The sequence below is a fragment of the Thunnus maccoyii genome, chromosome 18 (genome assembly GCF_910596095.1).
Source record: "Thunnus maccoyii chromosome 18, fThuMac1.1, whole genome shotgun sequence".
Classification (NCBI taxonomy): Eukaryota; Metazoa; Chordata; class Actinopteri; order Scombriformes; family Scombridae; genus Thunnus; species Thunnus maccoyii.
The window spans coordinates 7,838,194-7,854,718 of record NC_056550.1 but is presented as its reverse complement, the minus strand read 5'-3'; the positions used below and the strand labels follow the sequence as shown (position 1 = coordinate 7,854,718).

General features: G+C 38.6%; 1 protein-coding gene across 1 annotated transcript; it reads left to right on the top strand.

The window, feature by feature from the left end:
- Positions 1 to 8,195: 8,195 nt before the first annotated feature.
- LOC121883874 (microtubule-associated serine/threonine-protein kinase 3-like) lies at positions 8,196 to 15,935 on the top strand (the record flags this gene model as incomplete). The annotated part of the gene is made up of 12 exons (XM_042392339.1): positions 8,196 to 8,485; positions 8,714 to 9,747; positions 10,664 to 10,861; positions 10,988 to 11,073; positions 11,277 to 11,485; positions 11,651 to 11,789; positions 12,857 to 12,989; positions 13,073 to 13,238; positions 13,540 to 13,641; positions 14,514 to 14,636; positions 14,855 to 14,949; positions 15,126 to 15,935. Coding segments are annotated over exons 2-12 (2,088 nt in total), but the record flags the coding sequence as incomplete, so codon positions are not given.
- Positions 15,936 to 16,525: the final 590 nt, after the last annotated feature.

Genomic DNA, 16,525 nt, shown 5'->3' with positions numbered 1-16,525 from the left:
AAGGTTCTCTAAAGGTTATCGTTGAGAAACCTTTGGAGAACATTCAGGGAACATTCCCTGAATGTTCTCTATTGGCTATTTTGTGAAACCTTTAGAGAATCTGAGTCTGGGTCTTTTGGTTTGTAATTCCAGTACCCAGATGGCAACTGACTCTGGGCCGCTCCACCTCGAAACCATTCCAGATATGGACCGCTTTCAAGCTGTGTACACTCATGAGTGAGCGGTGTCATTTGGAACTCACAGTCAGTCAGCAGAATCAAAGTAGTTACCCATGATTGTTTTGTCTTTCTGGGGAATATTTACGGATATAACTTGGACTCTTTAAACTGTTCCTTATTGGGGAGCTACAGGGCGTTCTTAATTCCCTCACAAATAAATACCTTTCAATCCAACTCTTTTGGGAGTAGACTTTAATATTGTATGGTCACACAATTGGACAGACACCCCTAAAGATCCAAAGATGGATAGAACAACCCTATTCGCTTTGTCACTGGTCAAACTTTCTGGAAATATAGAGATATCATAACCCAACTGATCTTTGATCTGGCTTTTGGCTACTTTCAAAGGATATTGAAAGATAGGTCACAGAAGTAAAAATTTGGCCTGCTATAATGACTGATCATAAAAAAAATCCTACTAAATCTTACAAATCAAAATAACAAAAGGGTTTTCAATGATTGGAAATCTAGTAGTTTACTATTATGTAATAGGGAATTTCCTGAGGTCATAAAAAATCTTTTGGATAGTGCTGGAAATTTGCAGTTTCTGACAATGACTATGGGTTAGGGTTATGGCATTTTCTACCGAAATTGCAAAATTCTGCTTGCTATATACATTGAAGCCATAAGTAAAGAAGAATTACCTCATTCAGTGAAACAGGGTCTAATAACCTTAATTCCAAAAACAAATATGGATCCTTTAATCATTGATAATTGGCGTGGCATTACATTAATGAACAATTACTATAAAATTCTTTTTTTCTGAAGGGTAAACTATTGAACATGTATTTGTAGACTGTTTTCATGCTTCTTTTTGGTTTGATTTACAAGAGAACCTTTCAAAAAATGTTGACAAAGATATACTAACAAAGATTGATATAATACTCATTTATTTTAACAATCCCAAATTCTTGGCAGATGAAACCTACATAATTAAATTGATTAATATCTAGGCAAAATATTATAACCATAATATGATATGGCTTAAAAGATTACCCTCCTTTTATACTTTTAAAGATACTGATTTATGACATATTTGACTACTATTGAAGACTATTAGATTATTTAGACATTTTAAATTTACTCCAGTTATTTAGCAGACCCTGAAAGTTTTGTTTTGTTTTTGTTACTCTTATTTCCCTACATTTTGTTATTTGTTGTGCAATTTAATTTGATATTATTCAGTTCTTTTATATCGTTTCGTTTATATCAGTTATTATTTTTATACTGTGAAGTATATTTACAGCAACTTTGACAACAAAAAACTGTATGGAACATGTATACTCCATGTATTGAAGTTACTCAGTAAAGTTGAAAAAAAATAGTTAGAAGTGCACGAATTGTTTTTCTTTTTTTGTTTTTTTGATCAGACCAGACCAGGGAGAAGCAGCAGAACAGGCAGACAGCCGCATTTTACCCAGCTCTTGGAAAGAATTTATAATGCTAAGGTGCATGATCTTGTGGTCAAACAGTGTTTAATGTGGTTGAATACTGGTAACATAATTTCAGAAGGTTTTGACTTCTTAATTTAAGCTTGCTAATAACTTACCATTGAATAAGCATCTGCTAACTTTTTAGCTGGACTAGCTAACTGAAAAGATATCTAAGTTAGCTACTATTAATAATTAATAAACAACTCTTTGTTTGTTATTAGAGATCTTTTTTCAGACCTTCAAGTGAAAGTACTCATGAAACTGGACAAAATTATTGAGTACCAGGAGGAAATCCTCAGAAACCAACAACTTACAACGTCTGCCAGCACTGTGGCGGAGGATGACTTACTTGATCAGCCCTGTGAGACAGTTTGTTCAGATTGAATTAAATAATTGAGTGAACGGATGACAAACGGACCCCTATTCTTAGCTTTGTCTAACAATCTGTGATTATTGTGTTAAAGATGGTTCAGCAAATTATGGAGTAGCCATGGAATCCAGCCATTTGGATGTAAGCGAGTTTTTGCTACCATTCCCTTCAAGTGTATCTAACAATAAGATATTTCAAAACCTGGTTGGTAATTCAATTCAAGTGCATAAATCTACTGTATGTAGAGCAATAAGATCAGTCGCACTATCATCATGTCAGCGCTTAAACTTCTATGTTAAGTTTCCAACTCAGCCTGAGCAACAAAACATGACCCGTCAAAAGCTCTAACAGTTTCCCTGACATACTTGGCTGTGTAGATAGCACCCACATCAGAATCAAGGGACCCAAAGACAATGAAATGATTTTGTGAACAGGAAGGGATGCCACTCAATCAGCGCACAGGTTGTGCGTGATGCTGACCTTGTTATTACAAATGCTGTGATCAAATGGCCAGGGGCAAAGCATGACAGCGTCATCCTCAAGCAGTCTAGCCTTTGGAGAGACTTTGAGGCAGGAAGATACCCTGGGAGGTTGCTGGGAGACTCAGGATATCCCCTGATAAAATGGCTTATGACCCCATACCTAAACCCAGCAAGTGTCCATGAGCAGCGCTACAATTCAGCACACACAAAGACAAGAAATGTGGTGGAGACGTGCACAGGTGTTCTGAAGAACTGATGGGCCTGTTTGGAAAGAGGTTTCAATCAAAAATCATTGCCTACATTATTTTGGCTATATATTTTACAAATCAGTGTTAAAAGCAGACAAATTCTTACCAGTATAGCCTAATTGATGGTTGGTAAAGTTATGATCATGATTGATTGTTTTCAATGGATGCATTGATCTGGCTTGAAGTACTTTTAGTCAATTTGAAAAATAACACTAGTGTAACTTTTAGCTGTATTTTCATATAGGCATCTTAATGGAGCCTGACAGAGCTGCAGCTGTAGCCGATGCCTGCATTGTCCTTCACAACATGGCAATAATGTGGATAATCCTAACCACTGGTGGAGGAAGAAAATGCAGATGATGAGGGTGACATAGATATTCCCTTTGACAATGAGGACCCCCTGCCAACTGAGGCAGTCACTGTCCTGGCCTACCTTACTGCATCCGACTTTGGATGAGCTGCAAATCAAAAGCCTCACATAAGAATAGGCAAATTGCTACTGCAGTAAGTGTATTTAGTAGGCCTACTGTAAATAAAACACATTTGAAATATGAAACTGCATGTGTAAATAACAATACCTAATAATTTAAAAATCTAATTGAAAAAATATATAATTAATATAATAATCTATAATAAATATTCTAATAAATTTATATATTTTTTTCTTAATGTTTTTCTTTTTCATTCTTTCTACCTGCAATCCAACAGTGTTAGTAACAGTTGACTGAATTATAAGAATTGTTCATTCTTTTACTGTCTAAAAATAATGCTTTTAGATCTTCTTGTAGTAAATATTGTAAATATTTCTATGTTTAATTTTATCTTTTCAAGCTCATTTTTTTCTTTTTCTGCTTGAATCTTTTGTGTTTCCTGTGTGAGCTTCTCAATTTCAGCAGTAAACAGGTGACATCTTAGTGTGTTAACATCCTCTTCTGTGCTAGGAGCAGGAGGCCTCCTGTTGCGTTTAGCATGCTTGGCTGGTGGTGGGTGGCTGCTGGACCTATCCTCAGGGGACTGTGTAGGCTGACTGTCTATATCCGGTCCAGTAAATGTGGGCTCTGAAGGTTGGAGCAATGGTGGTTCAAGCAGCCACACTTCTGCAGGTGGAGGCAGAGGTTGTTCAGCTGTAAGAAGGAGGGCTAGTGCTGCTGTTGGTGGGAGAGATGCTTATGAAACCGGTGCTGGAGTTTCTTTTGCTGTTCCACTCTCAATCCCATATGAAATGTCAATTACTGAGAGGGAGTCTTGTCCAACAATGTCCAAAATTAGTCAGGAGTATGGCCCCATGTCTGGCTTTGGTCCACCTCCTGTTGGGACATTTTGTGGAAAGTCCTCAACTGCTTGAATTTTTAGGTCGCTCCACTTCTTCCTCACTTCTTTCACATCCCCGTGTTCCACTCCTTTTGAATTTATGGCATCTGTAATGTCCTCCCATATTTGTTGTCTGTTTTTATTGGTTAGAAAGTTGTTCAATTTTGATTACAACAATTCTTTGTTCTGTTTATATTTTGAGAGCAGGATGATGAAATCCCTGAAACAGTATACAAACTAACGTCAACATAGTATTACACTATTTCATAGGACTAGCACTAAACTTGTAAGGTTAGACACTGAAGTTACGGTGCTGGCAAGTAAATATGCGGGGTCAGATAACGTTCTAATTAACAACTATTAATATATAACAGTTTGCCAGTGTGGGCTATCATTATATGTGTGTTTAACGTTACAATTGCATTTCAATAATAGGGTAGCATTATATTAGCTGTGTTGTAGTTGACGGTTTCACCTCTTGATGTTACTGTTGTTATTTTTCACTAGCTGTAGACCAAGGCTATAAGATAGTAAGCATCTAATCATAATGCTTTGTCCTAGTTACCTTTTTGTTGGTTTGGTGATGAACGTTAGCTTCTTTAGCTGTTAATTATAGCCGTTTAGCTGTTTAAAGTCTTCGGTATTGCGTAGCAAAGTTTACAAAGACAATTGGGCACAAGCTTTTTTTTGCACACACTTAATGAGCATGACAGGTTTTAACCTATAAAGTAATGTAACATTAAAAACAATATACACAGTGATTTGTGACACAAGTACTTTATTTTCTGAGAGGATCATAATGTTGTAAATTCTAAAGCAATGATGATGAAAAGTACTCACCACAGATGTAACGTGACAAAGTTGCAGTCTATAAACCTAACAAATAGCAATAGCATTATTATTTGGTTAGTATTAATGAAATATGAAAGCCCTAATTTGTGGAAGGCAACAACCTTGTCCCAGATTATCAGCCTGACTGTTTTCATCCTGTTTATGTACTTTGACAACGCAGTAATAAACACTGAATCAAGGATGGTACTTTTCCCTGATTGACACAGAAAATAAAAACGTCATTTTCTACAACAATATTTTGGTTAGTATGGACTTAACGCCAGTGTAGCCAAGATCAATCTTACGTCTCTGTGGTGCAACCAAACGTAAACAGCTTTAGTTTCAAACTAACTAGTTTCAACATATCATTTAGTGTGGACTTCACACCCTGACTTAGGAGAGAACTTACAGAAAGCTGGTGCATGGGGCTGCTGAATTTAATATCAGAATTCTGACTTTAATGTTATTCTGAGAATGAAGTCAAAAGTATGGGTACCTGTAAGGAACCAACTTCACTGAGAGAGTCACTTTGCGTCATGCAGAAGGGGAACCACACACTTACTGAAAATGTTGGATTTAAGTAAGTTTTTGCGTGTTTGAGGGGTCCCAGAGGAAGTCATTTCATTAATGGAAGAGCAAAAGGTGAGTAAAAAAGAAATATGTGTTGATTTGATGCCTGGCATTTGTAAAAACAAATAAAAGGCCACAGATATTAAGGGTGTGAAATGCAGACATGGGCTAGCTAGAAGCATGTTTGCTAACTAATATGGTTGGGAAATTGGATGACTATATTGGCGATAGCCTAAAAGTTAGTTTGAGTGAACTCCATGTAACCGGTAGCTGGTAGAGAAGCATCACTTCAGATTGAGTAGGCCAGATCAAACCATATTCATTGCCATGGATAAATTAGGATGTTGCAGCAGAAAAATAGTCAGATGCAGCAAAAGGAAAAGTATATAAACACAAACAGAAGTTAAATTAAGCAATAAAAAGAGTGTGACAAGGAGTGTGGAAATTAACAGGATACATTTCATGTTTATGTGAACGCATGCACAGGCATTTCACTCTTTAGCATCAATTAGCCTGTCAATTTCTTCTTTGAACCATAAAGAGAAGAGTGATTTGGGGCAGTGTTTGTGGAGGGTTCAGGAGCAGTGCTTGTGGAGGGTACCTCATATGTATGTGCTAGCAGCAGCATCGCTAGCAGCAGAAGCAGCAATAGGCTTGCTTATAGGCTTAAAAAAGTGATACATCGAAAAGACACACTATCACACGGTAAGGAAAAACCAATAGTAGAATGAGATGATCATGGAAACTTCCATTCCCAATACATAAAAATGTTTGTGAAAGTTTCGAAAGGTTTTTGAAAGGGAGTCTGTGGCATCTATATCAAAGGAAGACAGTGGGGCACCAAACTTGGCACACATTGGCAGTGGGAAGAGACAATCACACACATCAAATTTGGTGGCTGTACCACTTACGGCCTGGGAGTTATGAGAAAGTGTCTCCGTTAAAAGTTCTGTATCTCTGCCAAAAAATATGTTAAAATTCATAACTCCTGAACAGTAAGTGATAGCGACTTGAAACCAACACCTAGGTTGGGCGGGGGGTTACATGTACCCCGAACACGCTGGTCTTGGTCCCAAACGCCTACGACCTTCCGTTCCTGAGATACAAAAAAACGTTTAAATTTCATGAAAGTTTCAAAATGTTTTTGAATGAGAGTCTATAGCAACTATATCGAAGACAGTTTTACATACGGTAAATGGTTAGTTATCTATTATTTACAGCAGTCATTGAACATTTCTGAAGAGAGGGCAACAGGAAGGAGCAATATCAAACAAACTGAAACACAAAAACATTTCTTACAAAAGTTAAAAGAGTCACATAGATGTAAACTGCTCTCTCTGTGAATTACATCCTGAAACTTGCTCCCATTTATATTTTGGCCTTGTGAATTTACATATGAACTGTGGAAAGATGTTGATAATTTTATAGTTGACAATATTTTCTCAGATTTTTCTTTTTACCATAGAAGTCATATATTTGGTTGCTTTGATTATAGTGACAAAGACGATTATGCATTTTTCCTTATTAATCTAATCTTACTTCTCACCAAATTTCACATTCGTAATGTAAATTTACAAGCAAAAAACCTCAATTCTTTGTATTTATGAAGGAGCAGGAAGAATATGTCAATGATTTCTCCCTCACAAAACAATAAAGCAATCAAAACAATGAATGTATGCAATGCTTTTTAAAGTTTTTAAGTGAACTTATTGTCATGTTATTCACATCTTTATTTCTATTTGATTTATTTATTTTACGTTAATTATGTTTCGTCTTTGTTGTCTTTTTCTGTTTGACACTGCTTTTCATTTTGTATTCTCAATGTTGTGTCAATATGTACATGACTCTGATGTTTTCTTTTGATGCTGTGTATGCTGACAGTTTGCAATAAAGAAATAAACTGTATGGAACATGTATTCAAGTATCTCAAGGAAGTCTAAAAAAAAAAGTAGTTACAAGTGCGCAAATTGTTTTTATTTTATTTATTTATTTTTCTGTGTTCAGACTGGTTTAGACAGTAGTAATAACCATCAAAGACGTCACACATCTGGAACATGGTAAGTTAAGCCCTTTTAACATCAAAATGAGTGTGTAGATGTGTGTTTGCTTTTAAAATACATTCTTATATTATTATTACTGCCTGTGCTTGATAGCTAGCAAAAATAAGCCACTTAGCATTATCAAACTAACATTATCTATCTGGCTATCTATCTAAAGTGTAGCGGTAATGAATTCGATAGATAGCTAAGATAATGGACAGACAATTAGGCCTTTTCCATACAAGTGCTGGTTGAACTTGACTCGGTTTGACGCTTAGCGTCAGCCCAGCACAGCAGGGATTTGCATCTCCATTACAACGCGGCTGCCCACTTGAGGGTGTGTTTCTAACTGATGACGCCCTTTTCTTGAGTTGAAAAGTAGCGGGCTGTTAATCATGGCTGTGACTAGTGGTCAAAGTCGAGGCTGTTCAATGTTGGATAAACACAATTAATTTCCTGTAAGTTCTTCACAATAAAAGCCTTCCGTTAGTTTGTCAACGGAAATTTTTTAATATGAAGCAGCAGCAGTAAATGTTTTCATCTGCAGTAACTTAATGTGGCTCTAACAGAGCTGAAAGTGATCTGGAAACGGTAAAATAAGGCAGATATCTGAAAGTACAAACAAAAATACAGTAGAGAAACTAAACTTCAAACCACAGAGATTCAGTTAGAAGCTACAAAAGTGAGAGCTGAACACTCACAGACAGACATTGTGAGGCTCAAGCCTTGGTTATAGTGCTGTGATAGCTTGCTGTGATGGACAGGTAGGCATTATTTGAAGTCAGCGTCCTATTTTGACAGAAATTAATGCCAGAGCAGTACAGCCACACTGTGACAGTGAGACATCAATTTAAGGGCAGCCAGTGAAGCTGTCCAGTGAGGAAGAGGCAAAGAGATGGTTTGAAGACTTCCAGAGCTCCTCAGGCTTCACATGGCGAACTTCTAAAACTTACCCTAATGCTGGGCATCACAACAAGTATCGAGTAAGTATTACCCACGCAACCCTCCACCCACCCTTTTAATTACAGGGTGTAACTTTCAGTTTAACCTCTAATGAGGATGTCAGGAAAGCAGTTATTTTTTGTGTGAAGAATGAACTTTTAATGGCATAGGAACCGTAAAGATCTAAGAGCTTGTCTTCATGTCTCTATGATTACAGTTGTTGCCTTCATTTCGTATGCTGGACAAACTTTTGCTTTTACATTTCACAGGTGGACCAAAGGTGCCAACATAACACCTTTGGGTGCTTGAGCAGGACGATGAACAAGAACATTTCTTGCCCTGTTACTCTGTTCCTGTTTCTTGAAAAGGCAGCCAGAATTTGGAGAATGGAAGTCAAGGTTTAATGCTACAATGCATAGTTTAATGCATTTATTGAAAAGTTTGATTTAAAATGCTCTTAGAGCTTAAAATAAATATATTTACTATGGCCAAAGCCCCCTGTAAAATTAACAAATATATCTTGCCCTATGGCCAAAATAGGCCATAATACTGAATCTATTCAGGATTTCTATATAAAAAGATATTGCTTAATGTAGTATATAAGCCATTGAGAATACCAAAGACAGTTCTTACATATGAAATTCAGGCAAAATTGAAAAAATAAAATCTCATTGTTGTGCAATATAAATGCACAACAATGAGATTATCTTTGTGACTGAAAGCATGATTTGTTCTCTTGGAGCGATAATAATCAAACTTCTATCAGAATCTTTGTTTTTGTGCTTCATGCTAGACAGACACAGGTGTCTTACACTCATTACTTTAAATAAAAAACAGTATTGGTGTATTGATAGAAAATACAAGGATTATAAAGACAACATAAGCCTCATTCACCATAGGTTCCAATTGCAGCCATTTTAAAACTGGACCCATGAGGTAAGATGGCTGCCATATTGTTCCATCTCAGAACAGTCATTATGACACATCAAAGGTTCTATATCTTTGTGACATATTTATGGCATCACAATACAATGGAATGTGGAATGTTGGAACTTTCAGTAAGCAGAGAGACTTTTCATTGCGGTGATTGATCTCACACAAGACAGTCAGACTTCAGTAGCTCCAGTAGCGTCCGAAAGAAAGACATAAACTGTTCCTTTCTGTTGAAGAACAAAGTTCAGTGTTAGAAAACTGAATTTTCAGTGCATCTGCAGTTAACAGCTTGCATTGCCCGTTTCATCTTCAACAAAAAGTTGACAAGTTGACATACGGTATCATGGGACCTCAGCAACAGCTAACAGCAGTAAGTATTTCTTTTTTTTTTTAACCAACGCTTTATTTTATTTTAATTATTATTTTTATATTTAATTATATATTTAATTATTCAATATTTCATAAAAAAAGGGGGGGAAAACGTTTTGTCCTAGGTGTCTTCTGAAAGCACAAACAGGTCATTTTTAGCTAGGCTACAGTATCAGCAGCAAGCTACTAGCTACCAGCTACTAGCTAGGCATTAACACAAACTGGTTTTGGCTGTTTTCATGTTAAGTGGGAATTATTTTATGTCACTCATTTGAGATGTGTTGTGGATGAAAGGTTTTAATAAAAATAAAATATATATTTTTGGGGGCATCACGGACACAGTTTGAGTTGAAAGTCAGAGTCTTCCTCTGCGATTTTGTTAGTTGTACAACAGGTGTTACACTTAAATCCATAAGCAGTTGCTGTAGAGAGTCATTTATGGACAAAACACTGATTAGCTGATCGAACACTGAGGTTAACTGTTAGTGTGTGTGTATAAGTCTGTCAAACATACCTATATATTGCTGAGCATCAGTTTTCTTCTATCAAAGACTGTGACTCTATCTAAAAATGGGGTCACAATTGTTTTTGTAACACTAACTTATATTCAGTAGGCAAAACACTACAGCAAGACTTAATAAACTACTATATTACATTGAGTTATTATATATTGTAAATACTGCCTCTAAATGTTAAAAAAGAACAAGGAAGGTAGATCATACAGTATGTCCCCAATTTGAACATCTTTGCACTGGCTACTACTTGATGTTGAAAAAGATTTCAAGATGTTTCTGATTACGTAGACCCTTTAGATCATATAACTTTTATGTCCTCATTTACAGTCTTTTACTTTCAACTCTTGCCTAAAATAGAAATAATAATCATGATTTTGAATTCTGTCTTCCATCCTTGTTCAGTCCCAGAAATCAGCCCAAATGAACTCAGTGGCACAGTTCTCAAACAGTGGTCTGCTCCAGGCCACTTATGCCCTGAGATTCATTCAGAGACAGCTGGTGGAGCTGGCCATGGACTGTGACGACACGGTCCAGAATGGTCTGGTCAGCTTCCAATACCTAGTGCAGCTGCAAAATAAACTGGAGAAACTCCTCCATGAGGTAGGTGTTTTTTTCCCAAATTGATTCTAAGAAACACACACATCCCTTTGTTTGTAGTGCATACTTTTTGTATTTAGTTTATTAATTTATTACAGAGCTTTTGTCTCTTTTGTATGTTTGATTTAGACCCGCTCAGTTTGCAGTCCTCCTCTCAGAAAACCAGTAGAGAGTGATTTTGAAACCATCAAGCGGGTCAGCTGTGGCGGCTTTGGGTGAGTAAGACTTCTTTATGTTCTAACCGACTCTTTGGACACTACAGAGTCCAGTCAAAGCAGAAAAGAAACTGTAACGAGGATGTCATACCATAGAATTTTTTTGTGCTTACATTAAGAATCTTCCCGGACAGTTTCTTGTCAAATCAGAGCTGATGTTCAGTAGTAGAAGCTGCTCATGTTTCCTTTTCCCTCTTGTGCAGGTCTGTAAACCTTGTGCGCCACACGCTCAGCGGTGAAGCTTTTGCCATGAAAATAATAAAATGGCAGAACTTCACCAGAAAATCCGACATCCGGCAGGTGTTGGCAGAGCGAGACATCCTCACCTTCACCGAGAGTCCCTACGTTGTCTCGTTGTTTTGTTCACTTGACACACAGAGGGACGTCCGCATGGTGATGGAATATGTAGCAGGTAAGGAGGTTGATTTGGATGGATTGTGCATGCTCACATATACAAGTGTTATGTTTGTTTAGAGAGGGATAGAGCAGATAAATGAGCTTTAAACTGACTTTCCTCTATTATCTATGGACCTAAATATCGTATCTAACCTCTTTATATCTCCTCCTGTCCTTTTAGGTGGGGATTGTGCCTCCCTGCTAGAAGACTGGAAACGTTTTCCTGTGGATATGGCCAGGATGTACATCGCAGAGACCACCATGGCTTTGGAGTATATCCACAGTTACGGCATCCTCCACAGGGACCTCAAACCCAGCAAGTGAGTCATCAATCTGTCCCATTAAACAACATTTACAACATCTAATTGGCTGTTCGCTAAACAAAGTCCTCTTTGTTACTCTTGCCTGTCAAGCTCGCTGTTCATAGATAAATCACTTAAGATTTATTATACTTTTTGAAACTTTACTGGCTGAAATGACAACTGCCACTTATGGATTTAAACATCTGTAGCTAACTAGCTAATTAAGCTGACCTTGAACACTGGTTGAACACACACTGTCTCCAGCTGACTTTTGAATGTTTCCAGCTGACTTGTTTTAGAACGAGAATTGTGTGTAAATATTCACTTGATGGCTACATACATGATATGGTGCTAAAAGACTGAGGCTAAAGCTGATGTCCCAGTCAAAAAAGAGCAGCGTTGTTCTTGTATTGCAGCGTAGAGCTAGTTAGCCATAGTATTTATAAGTATGATAATGAAAAATTCAAGATGAGACTGTCATTTTCTTCAAACATAAGCCTGTTTGGTTGCTTAGCTTACATAGTTGGAAAACTAGACAAGTTAGATTCATGCTTTATTGTTTGTATTTTCTAACATTGTCTTTTCACTTTTAACATTTCAAGAGAAATAGACTTTCAGAATGAGAACTAACCAATGTGTTGCAAGCGTAATGCTACCTTAGACAACCAGTTGTTAAAACGTAAAGTTCCCCAAATCCAATAAAGGACAGGGCAGAGCTGATCATGCTACACTGACAGCTTATAGTAGTTAGTAGTTAGTTGATGATGTGCTCTTTAGTTTTGGAAGTTAATGCAGTGAAGAAGTAACAATTGGATACAACAGGAGACTGTAAACTAGTTAGTTAGTTAGACATGCTACGGTCAAAACAGATAAACACACATTCCTTACACTTTTCCTCTTGTTTTTGATTTTGGAAAGGCATCACCTTCCAAACTTTTAAAACACATATTGACAGACCTGACGTGCATAGTTACAGTTGTTAACTATGATTGGAGCAGAATTCCCAGAAACTTAATCTCAAGTTCGTGTTTTGGGATTGGTGTTAAATCTAACATGAGATATTTTTCTGCTTTCTTCCACTGTAGTTTGTTGATCAGTTCCACGGGTCATATTAAGATGACTGACTTTGGACTGGCAAAGATCGGTCCAGTGCAAATGACAGGAGACCTCCAAATGGAACCTGTCGAGAGAATCGTCCGTGAGTTCACTGATAAAGAGGTTAGTTTCTTCTCTTTCTTCTGTGCTTATTTTAGCTCAAACCTGGATCGTTGTATTTATCATTTTCTGATTCCTACCTTCAGGTAGCGGGCACCGCAATCTACATTGCTCCAGAAACCATCCTGAAGCGAGGCTATGGAAAGCCTGTAGACTGGTGGGCCTTGGGCATCATTTTGTATGAGTTCCTGGTGGGTGAACCTCCTTTTAATGGGGACACATTCAATGACCTCTTTAACCGGGTGGTCGACGGTAAGAATCTTTACTTCAGTTCATTGTTATCTTTTCATCACATGCACCCTTTCTACACATTTGTCATGCTAGCAAATCTAAATGAATCTTTCTTTATTTTAAAAGATGATTAAAAATGTGCATTATCCTACTTTGTGATTTTCATAAAAATCTTGCAAAATGTAGCTTTAATTTTTTGTTTCTTTTAGATTTGGTATATTAATCCTTAACTTGTAAGATTGTTTTCATTCAGTGGCTTTGTGGTGATGTAGTTAAAGTTTTTAATTCTGTTATTGGATCACTGATATGCTTTTTTCCTCAGACGATATCAGCTGGCCGGAGGGGGAGAAAGCCCCGCCCACTGACGCCCAGGACCTCATCAGCCTTCTCCTGCGAAAGAACGCTATTATTCGGCTGGGTACAGGTTAGTGGCAGATTTACTAATGATGAGGATGTGGATAGAGACAGGATGGGAAACAGATAAACTGATGGGAGAACAACCTGGTGGGCTCCAGGTTGTTTCCAGACATACAGTACCTTACAGCACTAATGAAATGCCACCACAGTGACTGGGCACAAATAGATTTGTTTTTTAAAATTTTGTAAGCTAGCATCACATCTTTACCTTCCTCAAAGTTCCTTCCTGTTTTCATTCCTGTTTGTCTCTTCGTCAGCCAGCAGAATATATCAAAAACATAGACCATGAGCACATTTCAGTTAAATTGCATTAAGTTGGATCTTGAATGAAGAAATAAGGAGTTTTAGTTCAGATTCAGATTCAAGAATGACACAAATTGATTTCTAAACATTGAAAAATACAGCATTGTTTTGCTATTTTGTCATTAACTGTTGTACATGTGGTACATGCATCTCATGATTTTCTACCACCAAAGTTCAGTCTGTGGCTACGATATGCAGAACTGTGATAGTTTATCTTACACACGGTGGGAAAATCCTACACAGTGGATGTGCTATTGTGAACGGGGCTTCTTTTAAAGTATCCTGTAGCCTCAGAAAATGTATTTACAATAGGTAATGATTTGCTCCCTGGCCTTAGGTATTAACGTGAAGTAACAATCGGTTACCACTGTAGGCAGTAAGCTAGTTAGCTGGACATGCTAACGATTACAGCTCATGTTAAAGCAGTCACACTGATTAAAGCCATTCCTTCTCTCGTATTTTTGATTTTGGGAAGACTAAAAGTGTCCAGAGACGGGGTCAGGTACAGCTCTTAGGCCAGGCCCAAGATGTGTCGATATACAACGCAAATGTCTGTTTGTCTCACTTGTTTTCCAGGAGGAGCCGTTGAGGTGAAGGCGCATCCATTTTTCCAGGGTCTGGACTGGAACAACCTCCTAAGTCAGGAGCCTCTATTTGTCCCCGAACTGAAGACTGAGGAAGACACCAGCTACTTTGACTGTAGGTGCCAACACACACCTTAACAATCCTAGATTCATGTCTGACAGACTTTTACTATTTTAGTGCTCATGGACAAACATTAGAGGGTTTCCAGTTTGTTTTTGGGTAGCAACCTGCTTTTTCAGTGATGCCTGGTGGGAATTTCACTCAGGATAAATATCACGTCTGCCTTTTTTTCATGACTTAATGCATGTTGCTTGTTCCTGTGATCCCTGCAGCCCGCTCAGACTTGTGCAGCGATGATGAACATAGCGATGATGAATCACCTGTGGAACTCCCAGACTTCTGCTCTGTTGCCTTCCGCTTCAGAAAGGTACAGTTTTTATCCAGCTGCCAACCTCCACTGCTGTTTGAGACTGTCTGAACCCATTAAATCCATTTCTCACTGTGAAATACAAACTTCATGTAAACAACTTACAGGATAATCATCTACAGCACAGAACAAAAAGGAGAAATGTTGACTTTGATGCTTTTCTTTTGAAACTTTAGGTTTACGGCAGCCCGATGCACGTGTCCATCTCCACCTTTAACCAGAGCCTGCTGCCAAGACTCAGCGAGGGGGAGGAGTCCAGCAGCGATGAAGAGGAGTCGTCTGAGTGTGGCTATTATGAAGAGTCGTCGTCTGAGGAAGAGCTGGAGTTCAGTAGTGGTGAAGTGGTGTTTGAGTTCATATATAATGAAGAGGAGGAGTTTGAGAGCACTACTGATGAAGAGGAGGAGTCTGAGTATGGCTATTATGAAGAGTCGTCGTCTGAGGAAGAGCTGGAGTTCAGTAGTGGTGAAGTGGTGTGTGAGTTCAGATATAATGAAGAGGAGGAGTTTGAGAGCACTACTGATGAAGAGGAGGAGTTTGAGTATAGATATTATGAAGAGGAGTCATCTGAGGAAGAGCAGGAGTTCAGTAGTGGTGAAGTGGAGTTTGTGTACAGATATGATGAAGAGGAGGAGTTTGAGAACACTACTGATGATGAGGAGGAGTTTGAGGAAGAGCAGGAGTTCAGTAGTGATGAGGAGGAGTTTGAGGATGTTTATGAAGGCAACAAGTTTGATGAACTTAATGAGGAAGAGAAGTGGGATGAAGGTTTTGAGGAGGAGGAGAATGATGAGTTTGATGAGTTCAGTGAGGAAGAGGACTCTGAGAACATTCATGAAAAGGAGGGAAACAAGGATAAAGTTGATGAGCAAGAGGAGCAGCAGCAACTTGCTCAACAAAACCAAGCCACACTGAGGAGGAGGAGGGGGAGGAGGAGGAGGAAGAGGAGGAGAGGAGGACGAAAGAAGGGGAGGAAGGGGAAGAAGATACGGAGGGGCAGGGGGAGGGGAAAGAAGAGAAGATGGTGCAAGAGGAGGAGGAGGAGAAGAAGGGAGAGGAGGAGGAAAAACAGAGGTTGCAGGAGGAGGAGGAGGAGAAGAGGAGGAAAACCAAGAAGATGAGGTGGAGGAGAAAGGGGTATGAGGGTGGGAGGAAGAACAAGTTTTATGAACTTAATGGGGTGGGGGAAGGGGAGGAGGGGAAGGAAAAGAAGATGGGGTGGGGGGGGGGGTGTTGCAGGAGGAGGAGAAAAAGTGGAAAACCAAGAAGATGAGGTGGAGGAGGATGGGGTATGAGGGTGGGAGGAAGTTTATGAGGGCAACAACAAGTTTTATGAACTTAATGGGGTGGGGGAAGGGGAGGAGGGGGAAGAAGAGAGGATGGGGGGGGAGAGAAGTTGCAGGAGGAGGAGAAGAAGAACAGGAAAACTAAGGAGACAAACCATAGAACACTATCTCTTCACCATCACCCCACCGTTTCCATAGGATGGTTTCCCACCTGCAGCCCAGTGGTCTCCGTGGCAACAGCAGCTGCAGCAGCAGAGAAACACAGACCGGCTGCTGGACACAAAGTATGT